Source organism: Balaenoptera ricei, chromosome 16, assembly GCF_028023285.1.
Source record: "Balaenoptera ricei isolate mBalRic1 chromosome 16, mBalRic1.hap2, whole genome shotgun sequence".
Lineage (NCBI taxonomy): Eukaryota > Metazoa > Chordata > Mammalia > Artiodactyla > Balaenopteridae > Balaenoptera > Balaenoptera ricei.
Window position 1 is genome coordinate 20225516 of NC_082654.1, and position 18086 is coordinate 20243601.

Here is an 18086-nt window from a genome sequence, read left to right on the forward strand (position 1 = left end):
ACATTTTTGGTTGAAAAAATTCATGTAATCTTTGATACCCACTTAAAAAGAACCAAACATCCTAATATAAAATTACTGTACATCTAGTTTTGCCAAAAAAAAGGGTTTAAATAATATGGATTTCTGATTCATTAATGATATGTCTTTTACTTTAATACATAATGGCTCCCAACTATTACATGACAAGTAAGGTTTCTTACACTTCTGTTTCAGAGATTTTTTTTTTTTTTAATTTAAAAAGCAGACAGTTGTGGAGAGAGATGGAAGGAAATTCTTTTTAGTGCAACCTCCAGGTGAAAGCCAAACTTTTCAGCAGTCACACAGGAATCACCTTAAAAATTCCACCTTTCTCTAGGAGAGAGAAAACTCAGTCCTAGCAATAAAAGTCAAAGGAGAAAGGCAAGGTAAAAGGAACATTGTTTTAAAATTAAAAAAAGAAAAAAAAGCATTGGGAGTAGGGACAAGAAATAAGAAAAATATATCGATTTCATTGCCAATCTCTTTCGCCTGTCCACTCTCGCCCTATGCACTTAAGCCCATTCACAACTCCACTTGAGCTCTATCACCCTTCCCCAACCACTTCCTTAGATATTAAAAGGCTGACCTTACAGAATCTTTTTCTTATGTACTAATAAGACAAATGAGATTAGAAGTAACAACTCAGCTTACAGTTGCTGGCTCTAATTTCTGTAGGATTAAAAGTAGAGTGTTCTTAAAGAAGAGTCCCTGGGGAGGCCTTGATCCCAAAATATACTTCTTTAGACATACCAAATAAGCCTAACTACCTTCTCCATGAGGATACTGAGTAAACCTATCTTTTTGCTATGGCATTTAGTCATTCCAGCAGATCAAAAGATGACAGGATAAGAATATTGTATGGAAAGGGGAAAAGGAAATGCTGTCCTTGCACAGGATGAGCTGAGCCATTGTGGAAGAACTTCACAGAAACATTGCTGATGGTGACAAATTAAAGGCATATACTAAGTCCCCAAGACACTGATAAAACTCAGCACTTCTCCAACCTGACTGCTTTCTACATTGTTGGAATTCCAGCTCCCCTAGCAGGCAAACAACAATAGCCATGAGAGCTGAATTAAACAGGCTCCTGAACTCACACATGCACTGTCCTTTCCTCTTCCATCCAAAGTAAGCACTTCCTTGGTGGGGGAGTGAAAAATTACAAGAACAAATTCAAAGGGGTATAAGAGCTAGCAAAAAGAATAAAGTAACATTTTCATGTATGTTACTTAGAATTAAGTTTTCATATTACTTGCCTTAATGCACATTGTGAGCAACAAATTTTTTAAATTGTTTTATTAATATATACGGTGTGCTTCTTGAGACATTGCTTTTAAGAACATATGTTGTTGTTATTGCCCTTAAGTTTATAAAAAGTGTTTTTACCCCCTGGCTGGCTGGTTGTGGGAAATTTTTTATCTTATGGAAGTCAGTATGCCTATGGCAGAAAAAGTGAGCTGCATAACCCAAGGTTCAAACTGTAGTCTTGTTTGAGGAGGTAGCAATCTTAAATGCTAGTTAATGTACTGCTATACACCAATATCCTTAGGCCCAGTTTCAGGCAATTTAAAACAAGAGGTTTCAAAGTTCATCTTATATCAGGGTGCCTTACCATTTCCAATTAAGCTTTAACTAAAGCCAACTTTTAAAACAAGTAATTGTAAAGTATATGGTGGTGAAACAGATCAGCTTGACATCAGGTAAAAAGCTCAAGTTAGATCTAACCTCATTATAAAGATATAACTATATGTCAAAGTCTAAACATCTTTCATAATAACATTTCAGCTATGGCATAGTTAAAAACTAGTCTATACAATCTTCCTAAGAAGGAAATTTACAAAAACAAAAAGCCTTTTAATATCAGGGATGGGTTTCATCCATTTTATACCTTTTGGTGATCATGCAACTACTTTTTGAGCTATGCTAGACAACTCTGAAAGCCACATTCATTCTTTAAGGTTTCTAGGATACTCTTTATTAAATTGTGCCTTCAGTGTAGTAAGTCATGTCCTAGAAACCTAAAAGAGATTATTTTTTTTTTTTTTTTTTTTTTTTTTTTTTTTAAATTTTTTTTATTTATTTATTTATTCATGGCTGTGTTGGGTCTTCGTTTCTGTGTGAGGGCTTTCTCTAGTTGCGGCAAGCGGGGGCCACTCTTCATCGCGGTGCGTGGGCCGATCACTATCGCGGCCTCTCTTGTTGCGGAGCACAGGCTCCAGACGCGCAGGCTCAGCAATTGTGGCTCACGGGCCCAGCCGCTCCGCGGCATGTGGGATCCTCCCAGACCAGGGCTCGAACCCGTGTCCCCTGCATTGGCAGGCAGATTCTCAACCACTGCGCCACCAGGGAAGCCCTAAAAGAGATTATTAACGCAGCTTTTCAAAGATACCCAACAAAGAATAGTTTAAAGAAACAAGAGACTGATTCTCATTATCTATGCTATCATCTAAGACTTTAGGGTAAGTTAAACAGTACTTTCTTGACATTCAAGTATGTTTTCAACTGTGCAATTAACTTACTTTTGAACTTGATTTTGCGACTAGTCCACATATAACAGATCAACATTAAAATACACATGAAATAAACAAAAAACGCACACACCTTTTCTTCTCCAACACTTTCAGTTAATTTTCAGTTAAAGTTGCTGTTCTATGCATGCTGTTGGTATTCAAATATTCACTGCATGAATGCCAAGTGAATCATTTCTAACTAACCTGAAAGGAAGGGCATACCCCAAGTAGTATGGTTACACTCATGTGTGTCCATAACTAGCTACTGCTAGAAGAAAAAAATAAATTCATCTAACTATTATACATAAGGGATATACAAGGGATAACAGACTTTTTTCTTTCAAGCCATAGTCAATGAAAGGCTGATAACATATAATTTAGAGAAGATTCTTAATATACACAACCCATTGCAGTAAAAATTTGAGATTGTCTTGGCTTTCAGCCAAGAAAATTTAGTCACTAGCAGGACCTGAAACACCTCGTAACAATCGCATCTAGAAATACTGGGGCATGGACCCCAAGATCAAATGACAAAGCATTAACATAGAAGACATGAAATAAAGTATCAGGGCACCCATTTTGAACCTCAGTGACAAGACACAGTCTATGACTGCTCAATTAATTTCAAATAGGGTGTCTATGTTTAAAAGAAAGAATAGTACTCTTGATTAAACATTTAAAATGTTTTCTATTCAAACTCTACAAGTTTAATATTTCCAAAGGAATCTGAAACAGCAGTGAATTTTAATTATAGCAAAAACATATTAGCATTTTTAGTATGAGAAACAGATTAGTGACCTGTGTCTTCATTACCGTTTGAGCTTTCTTAATTCAACGTATGCTTGTTTTTAAACATTTTTTCCTAATATTACCTTTCACTAACTTGCCAACAAAGGACATATTAGCTCTCTACAATATTCTAAACATTATGTAAAACAGCTACTAATTTAGGTTATAATTAATTTGCCTGATGTATCCACTACACTGGTGAAGCAGCAACACACAGTTCCTTGAGGAATGTGAATGACAAAGTAAAAGCCACAAGTGACATCTTTCCATGTAAGGCTAATTTTAAGAGGCAACTCAGGTGGAATTTCGAACAAACTTAAGTTAAAATTCACCTCAGGTTAATATGTGGTGTTGGTAATCAGAAGATGAGGCCTACTGATTTAGTGCAGAACCAGAATCCCTCCAAGGGCCCTGCTGGACCATCTGGAGCCCTACACATCTGGCAAGCTTGAAAAACAAAAAAGACTTTAATCTTTAGTAATTAAAAAGATAACATACTACAGCCCAAATTCTAGCATCCTAGCTAAACATATGTTGTGTGAAAAGAGAATCCTCTTCCAAAGTCAAAAGGTGATTCTACTTTTAACGCAGATTACCACCATTCACATTTAAACACAACTTGGTGGTACTAACACAGGAGGGTGTTACTAAACAAGGCATATGCACACCTGTAGTCTTGGAGATACTGTGAAGGTACTTCATTGATTTGCTAGAATTACCACAAGTGTAATAGCAGCAGGGGCTACTAGTTATGCGGGCTCACTCTCAAGCCAGGCTCTGGGTTCAGAACCAGCCCGTCTGTGCCTAGTAGCTGTACAAAATACTTAACCTCTCTATGTCTGTTTAGGCACTGGGTTGTCATGAGGATCAAGTAAATTAAATCATATAAAACTGTGCCTGGCACAGAGGTAGAGCAAATAAATATTGGCTGTTACAAATATCTGCTGAGTCTTCACTTGCTGGGTTGCAGGATATAGCCACCTTCAAAAAAAATGTCATCTTATACTGACGATGATAAACACATAAAACACTGAGTACCAGACTATATTCTAAGCACTTCACATATAACAACTCAGTTAAGATTCTGATATTATCATTCCCCAACATTTTACAAACCCAATTTGTTCAGAGTTGGGTTTTTATGCTTTTATGTGACTTCTTCCTTCAACAGAAATGCTTCTTTTACTCTGATGACATACATAAGTGCTGCCCTGAACTGCTAACCAACTACTCTGAGATACGAGAGATTAAACAGCTAACAACCTGTATAGGCTTGAGTGTGACAAAAACACTCAGACACGACAGACCTACTTCAGGAGGCCTCACAACCCCAGAGGTTGGGCCCCACCCTGTATTTAGGTTTTAGGATTGTGTATAGGAGGTTGGCTGATGCTGTGTCCTCTTAGTCTCAAAAGATGTTCTGGTTTTACCAAGACCAAATCCACACTTCAAACATCATTGAGCAGAACCCACATTCATCCCAGTGTAACATTATTGAAAAAGGGGGTTAGAAATAGCAAAGTGTACAGTATAATTTTCTCATTCATTTTCGGAATGTAAAACTTATGTTCTGAAAATACAATCTTTCTATTACGCAAAACAGTTCCTAGATGTCATATGATCACCTATGTCATATGTCAAATGTTTACCAACAAACATTTTCTTCTATCATACCTGTAAAAAGCTGCAACATATTGAATGCCTCATACCCAACTACCTCAAGAACTCTTAAATTATGTTTAACATTCGAAACAGATACACCAATTTTTTTCCTTAAAAGCAACTATTACCAACATGCCAACATTTGCGGTCAATTTAAAGAGTTTTAAGAGCACAGACTGAATTCTTTGGAAAAATGAACACTTAAATATAGCAAAAGTGGCCATTTTTTTTTCTGGTCTTCCCTCTGCAAAGTTAATCTGCTCAATATAAGCAGAGGAAAATGAGTGAGTTACAGTGTAATTACAATGCAATGGAGACTCAGATATAAAAACTTTATACATAGTTATAAAGTAACTTAACCCTATAAATGAATAGGTCCCATATCTTAATTACACATTTTTAAAAAGAGTCAAGCATCTTATTTAAAAACGACAAATTACGTTGTATTCTTAGTTTACTCTCTTTAACAGTCTCATTAGAAGTCTTCTAAAGTCAAAATTAGGATGTACCCGGTATGATGCAGTTGCACTCCATTCCAAGAAAATCAACCATTTCATACTGCTAAATCTAACATGTTGTACAATTTAACATAAACGTGCCTGCACGTTTATGTAGCTGATTCCTACCCCTCCCCAAACCTTATCAACTCCTTCACCAAACTTGCATATAATCCTCACTCAAAGCCTCTTGGTTGAGTTAAATTCCATTTCTCGCCATACCTTTCTAGCAGGTCAACTGCAACAGCACATGTGCCAAAGAAATGAGTGGTTTTACTCACGCTCCCATTTTAAACGGGCACCTACTTGCAATTAAATCTCTGCAACAAAAAAGTTTACCTGAGGCCATTCCTGCCATTCTAATAGAGGCCTAGCTTATTCTACCTGTCTCTGTGGTCTTGCCTCAGCTATAATAGCATACCCCCAAAGAGGCTGGACACCAGCAAAGCGGACCTGCTGCCAACTCTGCCTGTCACCCCGGGCAGGAAGCGCAACCTAACATGTATACGTTTGTAAGGGTGGGGTGGGTGTGGGTCGGGGGGGATGGGAACGCAAATTACAGGAGAAAGGTTTGGTTGAATACTTTCAACTTGTAACAGAAGTTGTTTAAATGAGGAAAACAAAACTAACCAACACTCCCTCCCTTACCTCCACCCTTTCCAAGCGCGGGAACCTACCACCTTCCTGGAGCGCACCTTCAGTGCTTAAAGTACCCCGGGCCACCGACGCTTCAGCCAGCTCTTGATTTTTAGAACTCCCCGTCCTCCGGGAGAAACCAGAGGACGCCCGAAAGACTCGGGCCCACCCCCGGCGTCCCGAGATCCTCCCCTGCAGGTCCACCCTCTTCGAACCAGCCCGAGGCTCCCATTCCAGTCCCGGGGGAAGAGGGGTCCACCTGAGGCCGCAGGGGCAGCCAATAGGCAGTCCCCTCCACCCCGCGAGCCGTTGCGTTCCCCACCCCCGCGCGACCCCCTGGAAGGGTTCCCGCAGCCCAGCCCGCGCGGGCGCCCGCCGTCCCCGCCGGGAGGACCGGCGGGAAGGCCGCGCCTTCTCTCCCCTCAGGATTACCTCGCAGCGCGAAGCCGGCTTTGTGCTTCCCTCCCTCCTTCTCCGCGGCCGCCGGGGCTGCAGCCGCCGCGCGATCCTCCACCGCCGCCTCTTAAGCGCCGCACGGCTCCAGAGGGGAGGGCAGAAGGGGAGGGGGCGTGAGAAGGGAGGGACCTGGGCGCCGAGCCCTGTGTAGCAGGAAGCGGCGACACCTGGGTCGCTCTGCCTCTAGCTCTCGCTCTCTGTTTTTAAAAAATATAATTTAAACCCCCCTTCTTTCCCCTCCCGCCCAGCGGCCCCGCGACCGTTACCGGCAGGCGGCTGGCGCTCTGGCGGGACTGGCCGAGCGCCCACCGAGCGTCCCCTGGCCCCGCCCCTAAGGCCCCGCCCTTAGGCCCCCAGGCTCCCCCTGGCTCCACCCCCACAGGCCGGCCCCTCGCAGCCCCCGAACGCTCATGGCCCCGCCCCTCGGAATCACAGGATGTTCCTGGCCCCGCCTCATCAAGGCCCCGCCCCGCGCGGCCCCTCGCGCCCTCTCGCGCCCCTCCAAAGCTTTGGTCCCGCCCTCTGCGGCCCCCTCCCTACCTCCCCTCACCCTGTCTCTGAAGCCGCGGCCCCGGGCCCCTACTGGCCTGGCCTCTGGGAGGGCCTGGTGTGGGGCAGCTGCCTAGCATCTCTTCAACGTCCTCCCCGCTAGGCAGCTTCGATTAGCGGCGTCCCCTGAGGGTCGGAGGAGTAAACGACCCCGACGGAAACCAGACTACAAGCGGGAGGAGGGGAGCCTTGGAGATGCCGCCCTCCCTAACCTGAGCGAGCCACCCCCGCCCAGCTCCCGAGGCCGAGACACAGCTTTCCGAGTCAGCTTCAGCCGCCCACACCGGCTGCTGGGTCTCCAGCGGGAGGCCACTGCTAAGGTTCCACCTCCGCACGCCCCCCGTAGGAGGGGCCTGGGTATTCTCAGCACAGTTGCCTTTGGGGGCGCCTCTTTCCCCTGCTCACCTCCACTGAGAGGCCGGGCAAGAGCTCTCTCCATGAGCTCCACTTGCATCTGTCGAGGGTTTCCACCCCGACGTTGGCCCCTGGCCTTGAGACCTTATGAGAGCTGAGCTCTTGGAGGTGAAAAGTCAAGGCACCGACAGCCTTCAAAATGAATTCGGGGCCGGGTAAACTTTGCACTCAGTGGCAGGGATGTGGATCCATCCACAGGTGACGCTGGGCCGCCCACCCCGGCCGCCCAGACACGACCTACTATAGAAATAGACCTCCCAGCAACGCTCACCTTTCTCTACCACCCACGACTTGCACATCCCTCCCGCATACATGTCCTCCACAGTCACGAATCCACTACCAAGCACACCCTCCGAGCGGCATTCCGGTTATTCATGGTCCCTTGGGTCAACCCCACCCTAACACACAGCAACAAACTTCATTCCCCACGCTTATCTCCCTGCGTTTCCAAGGTACTGGCGACAGTCCCCTTCATTTCCTTCCTCTTCTGCAGACTCTCTTCTTCCCCCTCAAATACTTCATGCCATCCCCCTCATCTTCATTCCCTCCCTCTTCCCTAAAAATGTGCTAATTAAAATGTAGTTTCGTCTTCCCACATACGAAGTGTGGGAAATGAATCTTGGCTTGGCACAAACTGTTATTCATTTATCCTCGTTTTCTCTCCCCACTGGACTAAAGCTACAGAAATTTTAGTCTACCACCATATCCCATATGCTCAAAATCTAACCATGCCTTATGGTTTTTAAATACCCCTAAAGGATCGTGGGTAAGGCTTCCTGGCTTTGGGAAGAAAATATTTAGAAAACGCTCGGCCTGTCATTTTATGTGGCGTGTTAAAATATCTGCAGTATTTGAGAGAGATATTGGGAGTGGCTAGATGTTTTCTTGCATTTAAAAAGCAAAAAATGAAAAAAGCTTGGCACGCATCAAGGTTAGCCTTTTTATGAATAGCCCCCCCAAAATGTGTTAGGGGTACATATCAGACAATAGTCTCCACTCTACAGGACATTTGCCAGTCACAAATCTAGACCCCCCTCAAAGGAAGACAAATTAACATAATCCATTTTAAGCATGTCTGATGAGCAATCCTTTCCATGATCACTCCCTTTCCCACAGTTTTTGGACAAAATGGATAAAAGATTTGCTTACCCACTGAGGATCCAAGGCTTTCTTGTGTCCAGGGTAGTAGACGTGTGTATCTTCTAGGTGTGGATTCTGCAGTGCTGCACGGAAACCCACTGCAGCCTCAGACCGGCGGTGGCGGCGGCAGCAGCAGCAGCAGCAGTGGCGGCAGCAGCTTCTCCCAGCACTGAGTAGTAAAGTGAGTGACTTTGGTAGAGACTCCACAATTACCATTAGGCACTTGCTTATGAGAGAGGAGGTGGAATCTTTCTTAAAGGAATGGGTTTTGTTTTTCCTCTCCACTATTGCTTCATAAAAGGCAGAAAGGGTGGAAGCAGAGAGTTTTTTTGGACTGAGTAAGGCAGTACAGCTGTAGGAGGTCAAGGTTAAAATTAACTGGGTGATCGAGGGACCAATTTAGTGTGAGTCAATGAAATGCTAGAAGCATTAGTTTTAAAGAGCCCTCCTAACTTCCAACACTGGGGTCCATGGCAAAAATAAAGCCATGTGCCTTGAAACTGAATAGTATTTTGTGTTAATATTTAATTTCCAATCATTGCACTACAATGATAACTATATAAAAGAAGGTTACTTAGTATTTAATACAAGAATGTGAAAAGAATAATACATAAAATAAAACTGATTTACATGATTGGAAACAACAGAGTCCAATCTTACTAATACTTACAAGCATATCTGGAATTTCAATGAATGTCAGTATTAGAAAATATATTACTGTAAATCAACTATACTTCAATTTTTTAAAAAAAGAAAATATATTACTGACAGATACCACTTTGTACTTATAAAAATCACAATATTATTTATAGAAAAAACAAAAAAATCTAAAATAATTTAAGAAAATAATAGCAGGGTACTATTTCAGTGGCAATTCAAAGTTCAGCAAAATTAAGGAGCTCATAAGTAGATAACTTTAAATGCATGCAAATTTACTGTTTACACTATTAGAATGTGATGTGTCCACATATGAGGAAATTGAGAGTCTGCATTATAACTTTAAATTTTATTTTAGACAATATTCCTCAATTTAAGCACTCAACATCTGTGATTTTTTTCTTCATAGGTAAATGAGGAGGTGTGGTCCCAAAATATGAATAGAGAAAAATATGGGAAATATTCTGCAATTGATTTTTTTGCACAGCCTTTGTTAACTACCTGTGTGATCTTGAGCAAGTAAGTAAACTCTTTTGTTCCATAGTTCCCTACTTTGTGAATTGAGGATGTTGGATTGAAATTTTCCTTTAGCATTCCAATAGACTATGATTTTATGAGATTTAAAGGTTTTTTTTGTGTGATTTAATGCATGTATCTTTCAGTCTACACTACTTTTCCTGAAAACTTGGATTAAAAATAAATTTTTATTTTAAATGTGCAACCAGAGTTTGTTATTTACCACCATTCCAAAATTATTTTGCAAATCAAATATCATTTTTGTAAAGCGAAAAAACAGTTTCATCTGACTCATGATTTTGTACCCAACTATGACAAGTTTTCCTGAAGCAGGACCCTACAGTATTGCTAAGGATACTGACTGGCTGGAGCACAAAATGTATGTTTAATAGCGATGAGAACATAGTTAAAAAAAACTGGTGCATCATTGGATGGTAGAGTTGGAACAGAATTTAGAGCTCACCAACTCCAGCCCTGTAATTTCACAAGTGGAAAAAATGGAAACCCAGAGAAGCAAAATGGGGACACAGGGAAGTTAACTCAGTCTCCACTCTTCCCATACACATAAATCAAATAAACAGTACGTATGACCATATACACTGTTTCACACACCCACGCTGGGGGCTGAGCAAGACCTGTCACAACAACAAAAAAGTAGTTTCACTCAGTGACACTATTGGTGTACATGTAGTATAAACTAAAGAGATATATCAAACAAGTGCTTATAATATGTGTAAATATTAACACAAATTTTGCCTTCAGGCTTGGAGATGTTTATGCTAGAAAGTAAAGAAATTTGTCCAGGGGAATTTTTTTTTTAAGTGACCTCTAAGGAAACTCACAACAATTATTTGCAAACTCTTACTTATCTTCCACACAAATGACAGGGCCTTGCCCTTGTTTCCTTGCACCCATTGGTGCCTCTGTTCCCTTTAGTCTACATCCTCAAGCATACCTGCCAAGAGGAGAAGTTCATTTTGGAGCCAGGCAGGGGAAAGTACTGTAGAGATTTAATTCTGGCCTTCAGAGATGCTTTTTGGAAGTTGCTTTTGGGGCTAGATTCTAACATTTTTCCTTAAATCCTGATTTGGTATTCCTGATAAGGAACCTGGCACTAACCTAAGCCCACTCTCCCTAGTTTCAAAGGGGCATTACCTTAGATTAGATGACATAGCAAAATCAGTGTTTTATATACCTGGCAAGACAATTTGTCACCAACATTTTTTCTTTAAAAAAGCCTCCTAGGGACTTCCCTGGTGGTGCAGTGGTTAAGAATCCGCCTGCCAATGCAGGGGACACGGGTTCGAGCCCTGGTCTGGGAAGATCCCACATGCCACAGAGCAACCAAGCCAGTGCACCACAACAACTGAGCCTGCGCTCTAGAGCCAGCGAACCACAACTACTGAGCCCATGTGCCACAACTACTGAAGCCCGTGGGCCTAGAGCCTGTGCTCCGCAACAAGAGAAGCCGCCGCAATGGGAAATCCACGCACCGCAGCGAAGAGTAGCCCCTGCTCGCCGCAACTAGAGAAAGCCTGCAAGGAGCAGCAAAGAGCCAATGCAGCCAAAAAATAAATAAATAAAATTATTAAATAAATAAATAAATAAAAAGACTTCCTATAGGGAGAGAATTGAAGGAAATTAGTTGCCCAGTTTCTTCATCTGTTTTTATCTTGCTCTTCTGCAAGGAAGGCATTTCATTTCATCTACCAGGTGGTAACGGACAATGAATAAAATGGCTGTTATTTGTATAATTCAAAGCAACCCCTCAAAATTAAATGCATTTCTTTGTATCTTCCCCAAGGTACTGAGCACAGTCTCTTATATAAAGGCACTTAATAGATACTTTAAAAAATGAATACACAAATTAATGAAATGAATAGCCCCCAAAATATCCAGAAACTGATTACAAAGTGTTTTTGTTTGTTTGTAATTTGGATTGTCTAAAACAACTGACTCCATTCTCTACTTCCTTTTTCTAACACAGTCATGACCTAAGAGAAACAAATTCCTTTCTGGAGAGCTCTTTAGGCATGCCTGATTTGTATTCTCCCATTAAATTTTAGCCACAAATCTCCACGTGAACTCTGGGTAGATCAAGCAGTAGCGGGAGAGTCTCTCTGCCAAGAAAGCACTGGATTAAATTTCAAAATTCCGGTGCTCTAGTTCTAGTTGGGAAACCAACTGGTTATGTGACCTCGAACAAGTTTCTCGACATGCTTGTGCCTCAGTTTAGCCATCTTTTAAGTGGTCGTGGTGTCTTATAATACCTGCTGTCCCTGCTTCATAGGGTGGTTATGAAGTTCAAATGATAATAAAGGAAAAAATGCTTTGAACTTTTCAAAGTACTTTGTAAATAGAAGGTATTATTATAGGCAGATGTATTTAAAATCAACTATCTAGTTCAAGGTACTTTACCCTAAACAACCTGTTTTACTACTTACTGGTTCGGAAAGCAAACAGGTTAATCTCTCTCCCTGTGTGCGTGCGTGCATGCATACACACACACACACACACACACACACACACACACAGGCTCGCACACACACACACGCATGCACCCTGCTGCTCCCAATTTAACAACTTCTCAGCTTTGAGCTTTTCCCCTTGGGTCGGGAATAACATCTGCAATATGAAGAGCTAAGAATTTATATAGAGATCCCTCTTCCATCCTTTTCCCCCAAATTTACCTTTTTAAACCTCTCAGACCGAAAAGTAAACTCAGTGAAGCACAACAGCCTTTTAATACTTCCTAATGTCATGTATTCAATCAGTGGGGTTAGATGAACCATTCATTTTGAAACTTGGCCATGATACATACGTTTTGATCACCCTTTTGTGTCAAGCGAGTCTGGAAAGTACTTGGAGAACAGAGCAGGAAGGACTGACATGGAACTCATGCTAATGAGTTCTCCTCTCCCCAAGGATTCATCAACATATTTTATTAGCACTATGTGACCTATATGGTTTATTTTAAAGGAATTACCTCAGTTAAATGCCTGACAGGTCCTTATACAACTGTTTAAGTAATCAGGCCTGATAAATTTCTGTAACGTTTATAAACTATCACCCTCGGAGTCCTCCTTTTTTTCCTAAAAGTATTACTTGTCATTTATTCATTTTCCATTTGGTGAGTCTTTTAAAATCATCATGGCTAAATAAATAACTGCTAATACACAAACAACTAATAAACAATTGCTATAAATAAGATACTCCAAATGAGAGGCCCACACATAGGTAGGATAAAAACTCACAAAAAAGCAACTTACCAGTTTCTGTGGAGAGAAATGTAAAATGAATACAAAGTATGCAATTGCTATGTTAAACCTAAAATACATCATTTACCTATATATCTTATCATCTCGTGCCTTAAAATTTCAGCTGCTAATCTTTTTTTTTTTTTTAGTGTGGCTGTTATATTAACATTTTTTTTTTAAATTAATAGTAACCTTTTATTTATTTATTTTTTATATATTTACTTTTGGCTGGTGTTGGGTCTTCGTTTCTGTGCGAGGGCTTTCTCTAGTTGCGGCAAGCGGGGGCCACTCTTCATCGCAGTGCGCGGGCCTCTTCACTATCGCGGCCTCTCTTGTTGCAGAGCACAGGCTCCAGACGCGCAGGCTCAGTAGTTGTGGCTCACGGGCCTAGTTGCTCCGTGGCATGTGGGATCTTCCCAGACCAGGGCTCGAACCCATGTCCCCTGCATTAGCAGGCAGATTCTCAACCACTGCGCCACCAGGGAAGCCCAGCTGCTTATCTTTAATATATATTACATGATCTTAAAACTGGGTGTTTTAATCCTTATGACACTATTTCTAGAATGTGATCAGGAGCTACCTGCAACAAAATCACTTGGAGTGTTTCCTGAAATTCTGGTTCCTGGACCCTATCCTTGAATTAGAATCTTTTAGGATGTGGCCGTAGATTGAGGGTTTTTTCCAAGCATTCCAGGTGATTCTCATGTGCACCAAATTTGAGTACTGCTATCCTACAGAAACAATGTACTGTGTGTAGAATCTCAGAGACAGGATGAGAGAAACATAGGTGGCTCCTTTTTTATTATGTGAGAAGGGTTCAGAGAAGGACTAACACCGGCTCCACCCTTTCTACAGTGTAAACTTGGGCAAAAATTTTAATCTCTCTAGGTCCTAGTATCCTCATCCATAAAATAATTCCTGTTCAACCGTGTTGTTGTGAGGATTATGTCACACGACATGTCAATCATAACATATGGAGAGCTTCTACTCTAGAGCCTGGCCCGTAATGGAACTTAAGTATATGTTCATTCCTTCTCTCCTTGTTCAAAAATGAGTTTCCAGGTGGTTTCTTCTTGTCCAGTGTTTTAGTATGCTTGGTAGAGGAATACAAACTAGTAGTTTAATGAGAGCTAATATTCTGAGTACTTATGGTATGCCATTGCTAAATACTTTATACTCATTATTTCATTTCATACCCAGAATAATCCTTAAACATAGGGACTATTATTATTTTCGGTTAAAGGGACTGAGGCTTGTAGAGGATAAGTAACATGCCCAGAATCTCAGAGCAAAGAATTAGCAGAGCAGGGATTCAAACCCAGGCATTCTGGCTCCAGAGCCTGACTGTTTATAATGCCGTATGTTTTGAATATTCTCTAAGTGGCTTAGATTCCAACATAGGAGCCAGTCTCTTAGAAGAAAAAAGCAACTGCAAAAATGGAGTTTATAAACCTGCCAGAAATACAGACAAATGAATGCCATCATTTGCCTATCTTAGAAGCCTTTGCCAGTTGCCTATAACAGAGTATGGCACATAGTAGGTGTTCAAAAGTATTGAATAGATGTACGGCAGACCTTTCACCAGCATACTATTTAAGCAGGTGACATATCTAAGCCCAAGTTTTAAATTTTCCAGATTTTCTAGATCAGCTTATATTCTGACATAATGCAAGTCACTAAATTTCAGAGCTATGGATAATCTTATCATTTGCAACAAATAGTTCTTGAGCACTTGCAATGAACTATGCACAGTTTGGCACTTAGAGGATTATTAAAAAAAAAAACAACACAGCAACAAAACCTTGAGACATAGCTAGCCTATGCCCTAAACACCCAGCTGGAAAATAAAACACAAATGCATGAAGCAACCAGACTGCAAAATCACTACATATGAGGTAATAAATGTAAAGCTCCTAGCGAAAAGTAAACAAGCAATAAATTTTATCAAAAATATTATTACCAATATTATATTATCAATTATTATACATAATATTTTCTATTTCAATAATCATTGTCATAATTATTATAGTTTTATTAACAATAAGAAATAATAATTGTTATAGCTACCATTTAATGAGTGATCATGTGCCAAGTATTGTGCTTGGTGTTTTATATCTATATATATATTTAATCATCTTATCAATCCTGCTAAATTAGTGCCATTAACCATATTTTTTAAATGAGGAAACTGAGGCTCAGAGAGGTTAAATAACTTGCCCAAGGCACATATTTGATACCTATTCCAGAGTCAAGGTAAATAGTGTACTCAAAGAATCCAAAAGGAGTCAGGGAAGAGAGAGATCAATTCCTGCTGGAGAAAACAGGGCATATGAAGAGCAGAACTGTGACAGGGGAAAGATGGAGGAGAAGGGCCTTTGATGACAGAGGTGGCAGGAGCAAAGGTATGTGTGTGAGTTTCCTGAGACAGGTCCCCTAGCACTTTGCTCAGGCCGTACTCATGGTGAAGCACGACTTGGGTCTCTTCACTGAGCAGACAGGAAAGTGTAAAGAATGTTGGCAGAACAGCAAGTAAACCTGTCTGCCTGGAATGAAAAGTTTGTGTGGGGCAAAGTTAGAATACATGTAGTCCCCAAACATGACCCTGAAAACTCAACCTTCATTTATGGATAGCCTGTTTAAGTAGCCCCATCTCGAGTTACTTTCCATTAATACACTCACTTCTTTTCATTCATTGAGGCAATAGCATTCTTTGAACTCCTATTATGTGCCAGCCACCAGGTGCTAGGGATAGAACAATGAATAAAGCAGACAAAAATCCTTGTACTCATGAAGTTTTATTGTACTGAGAAAACACAGATGTTAACATGTAAACAAGTTGACAAGTCAGGTTATTTCAGATGCTAAGGACTATAAAGAAAAGAAAACATACCATTGACAATGACTAGTTAGGAAGGATGAAGAAGGCCTCTCTGAGGAGATGACATTTGAGCTGAGACCCAAATGACCTGAAGTTGTCAGCTGGAGAGAAAAGCAAGTTCAAAGGTCATGAGGCAGAATAATCTTGGTATGTCTGGGAGACTGAGAGAAGGGAATGGTGGTTGAACACTGTGTGCAAGGGACAAAGCTCCCCAGAGGTGGCCAGAGTGCTGGGGGTGGGGTTGGGGGGGGCGCTGGGCTGGATCATGCAGTTCTGGGAGATCAGGGTGAAAGTTTGACTTTTGGGAAGTTTTAAGCTAAGGAGGGATTGGGTCTCATTTACATTTTTGGCATTTTGCTCTGGCTGCTGTGTGGAGAATGGGCTCAAGAGGGAAGTGATTAGGGACTGGGAGGCCAATTAGGAAGTTATCAAAGCCATCCATGCAAGAGGAAATGGGGTCTCTTTGCAGGGGTGGCTGTGGAGATGAGGAGAAGTGAATGGACTTGGGGCACGTTTTGGGAGTAGAGCTGACATGACTTGAGAATGGATTCATGTGGTGGGTAAGGAAAGGGAAGGAAAGAGAGAAATCAACCCAGAATGACCTCTAGGCCTTTGGCCTGAGCATCTGGGTGGAGAGGGCACCATTATCTAAGACAGAGAAGACTTGAGAAGAAAGAGCATGACAGGTACAAGTGAACACTTCTGTTTGGTCATGTTAAGCTTAAGATCACCCTCTTTCTTCAGAATGCTTGCTCCACTCTAAAATTATCTTGTTTATTTTTCCTATTTGTTCATCATTAATTTCCTCCCTGTAAGAATCTTCGAAAGGGCAGGAACTTTGGTTATCTTGTTCATTGTTGGATCCCTAGAGGCCAGAACACTGACTGGTGCAGAGTATGTGCTCAACAGCTATTGGGATTTGTTGAGTCCCATTCAGTGAGTGGTTCTCAAACATACATCAAAACCACCTGGGAAGCTTATTAAACGTTCAGTATCAGCCCCTGCCCGAAGCCCTCCCCACCAGAACTCGGCTTTAGTGGGTCTGGGATTGCACTCAGGAAACTGCATATTTAGTCAGGACAGGAGATGGGCAGTGGTCTACAATCTAAACCAGTGGTTGAGGTATATTAGTATTCATTCAAATATTTACTTTAGAAACCACATTTCAGCACCATCCCAAAAGACTGAAGAGTGTGGCTTTAAGAATTCAATGGTATATTCTCAAGTGCAGTTAAATCATAAGGTGTTCATTTTAAAGCTTTTGAGAGAAAACCATTGAAAGAATCCTGGGGTCCCTCCCACCTCATTTGACTTATGTGCTCTCATTGCAAAGGGTCTCGTAGGAGGCTCCTTCATGTGAAGAACAATGGCTACCTGAGTGTGGAGACAATCCTCCTCTTCTTCCACATCTCCAAAGTGTGTCCTGCACCCATTGACAGGTATGTGAAATGTCTTTACTTGGTGATTATAGTAAATGTATGTTTCTGTCTGCACAGCATCTGTTCCCTTTTCCACTAAGAGCACCTCAGTATTCCTTTGTAGAACCTTTTTTCATCCCATTCTTGCAGTGGCAACCTTCCCTTTCCCTGAGCAAGGGGTTGGCCTCAAGCTGGACCAACCAGATGTTCTCTCCCTAGCATTTAAATATTGAATAGAATGACACAAAAACTTAAGGAGATGAGAGTTCATTTTGAATGAGGCCCCTGAGGAGAATGTGATTAGATGCTGCTGCAAAGATCTTGCTTGACTTGGCTCCTGTCCTTTCCAAGACCTGATTCTTCAGCTTTACCTTCAATTTTATGAGCCGTGAGCCTTATTCTTCCAATAAATTCCTTTTGCCTAAGTTAATTAGACTGGTCTCAGTTGCTTGCAATATAATCTATGACACAGCAATTAAAAACCTTGCAATCTGTCATTCGAGGTAAAACTTTCAAAACAAACCCTTCCTGAAAGCAGTAATACATTGACCTAAGTTTTCATTAAAGTGTAAACGTCTTATAGCAGAGACTGAACAGGCAGATGAGAGTGAAAGGGCTCCGTGGCTTGACATTGGTTCCACCACTGAGGTAGGAAAGAAAAGGATGGCTGGGACATGACACATAATCCC

General features: G+C 41.5%; 2 protein-coding genes and 1 long non-coding RNA gene across 6 annotated transcripts in view; 2 read left to right on the forward strand and 1 right to left on the reverse strand.

The window, feature by feature from the left end:
* The window catches only part of ADD3 (adducin 3), a 124574-nt gene extending 115665 nt beyond the window's left edge, over window positions 1–8909 (reverse strand). The window contains exon 1 of one of the 4 annotated variants that reach the window (XM_059900878.1): window positions 8681–8909. The gene's annotated coding sequence lies outside the window, so the exon portion shown is untranslated. Of the gene's footprint in view, window positions 1–6153; window positions 6177–6544; window positions 6859–8680 lie in introns of those variants that run through there. The other 3 variants (XM_059900876.1, XM_059900882.1, XM_059900881.1) reach the window with 3 other exon arrangements.
* On the forward strand, window positions 6020–7629 carry LOC132351063 (proline-rich protein 2-like). The gene is made up of 4 exons (XM_059900772.1): window positions 6020–6045; window positions 6229–6681; window positions 6817–7080; window positions 7221–7629. The coding sequence occupies exons 1-4, from the start codon at window positions 6020–6022 to the stop codon at window positions 7627–7629; spliced, it is 1152 nt and encodes a 383-aa protein (XP_059756755.1).
* LOC132351087 (uncharacterized) lies at window positions 8791–17376 on the forward strand. Its single transcript, XR_009498072.1, has 3 exons — window positions 8791–8852; window positions 9738–9847; window positions 17313–17376. It is a non-coding gene; the product is annotated as an uncharacterized LOC132351087 (long non-coding RNA).
* Window positions 17377–18086: the final 710 nt, after the last annotated feature.